The sequence below is a fragment of the Phytophthora parasitica genome (assembly GCF_000247585.1).
Source record: "Phytophthora parasitica INRA-310 unplaced genomic scaffold supercont2.150, whole genome shotgun sequence".
NCBI lineage: Eukaryota > Oomycota > Peronosporomycetes > Peronosporales > Peronosporaceae > Phytophthora > Phytophthora nicotianae.
Window position 1 is genome coordinate 1 of NW_008649136.1, and position 391 is coordinate 391.

Consider the following 391-nt stretch of genomic DNA (forward strand, 5'->3'; position numbering starts at 1 on the left):
TCAAGGCGGACTGCGCTGACGTGGTCACCATACAGCGGGCGTCGTCCTGACAGCTGGAAGCGGATCTCGTCCGGCAAGCACAACGTCCCGTCGGGCAAGTCCAGGCGAATTCCTGCTGGGACCATAAAGTCCATGCCGAAGATCGCATCCTGACCCGACATCTCGCCAACCCAAGCGTCGAAGAAGTCCACCAGCGATCCAGCCAGAGTGACCTTAATCTTGGTAAGTCCCTTCGTCACGTATACGCCTCCTCCAATACCAACACAACCTTGTTGCTGACTTTCATCCACATAGCACCCTACCATACGAGCAAAGGCGGCGTCCAGAATGGACACCTCGGCGCGGGCATTCAAGGAAAATAGCCCCATGAGCTCCAAGGCGAAGCGCCGTG

The 391-nt window shown here is 57.5% G+C and overlaps 1 protein-coding gene across 1 annotated transcript; it reads right to left on the reverse strand.

Moving 5' to 3' along the window:
- On the reverse strand, positions 1-368 carry PPTG_19671 (hypothetical protein; the record flags this gene model as incomplete). Its single annotated transcript, XM_008918164.1, has 1 exon — positions 1-368. A coding segment is annotated over one exon (368 nt), but the record flags the coding sequence as incomplete, so codon positions are not given.
- Positions 369-391: the final 23 nt, after the last annotated feature.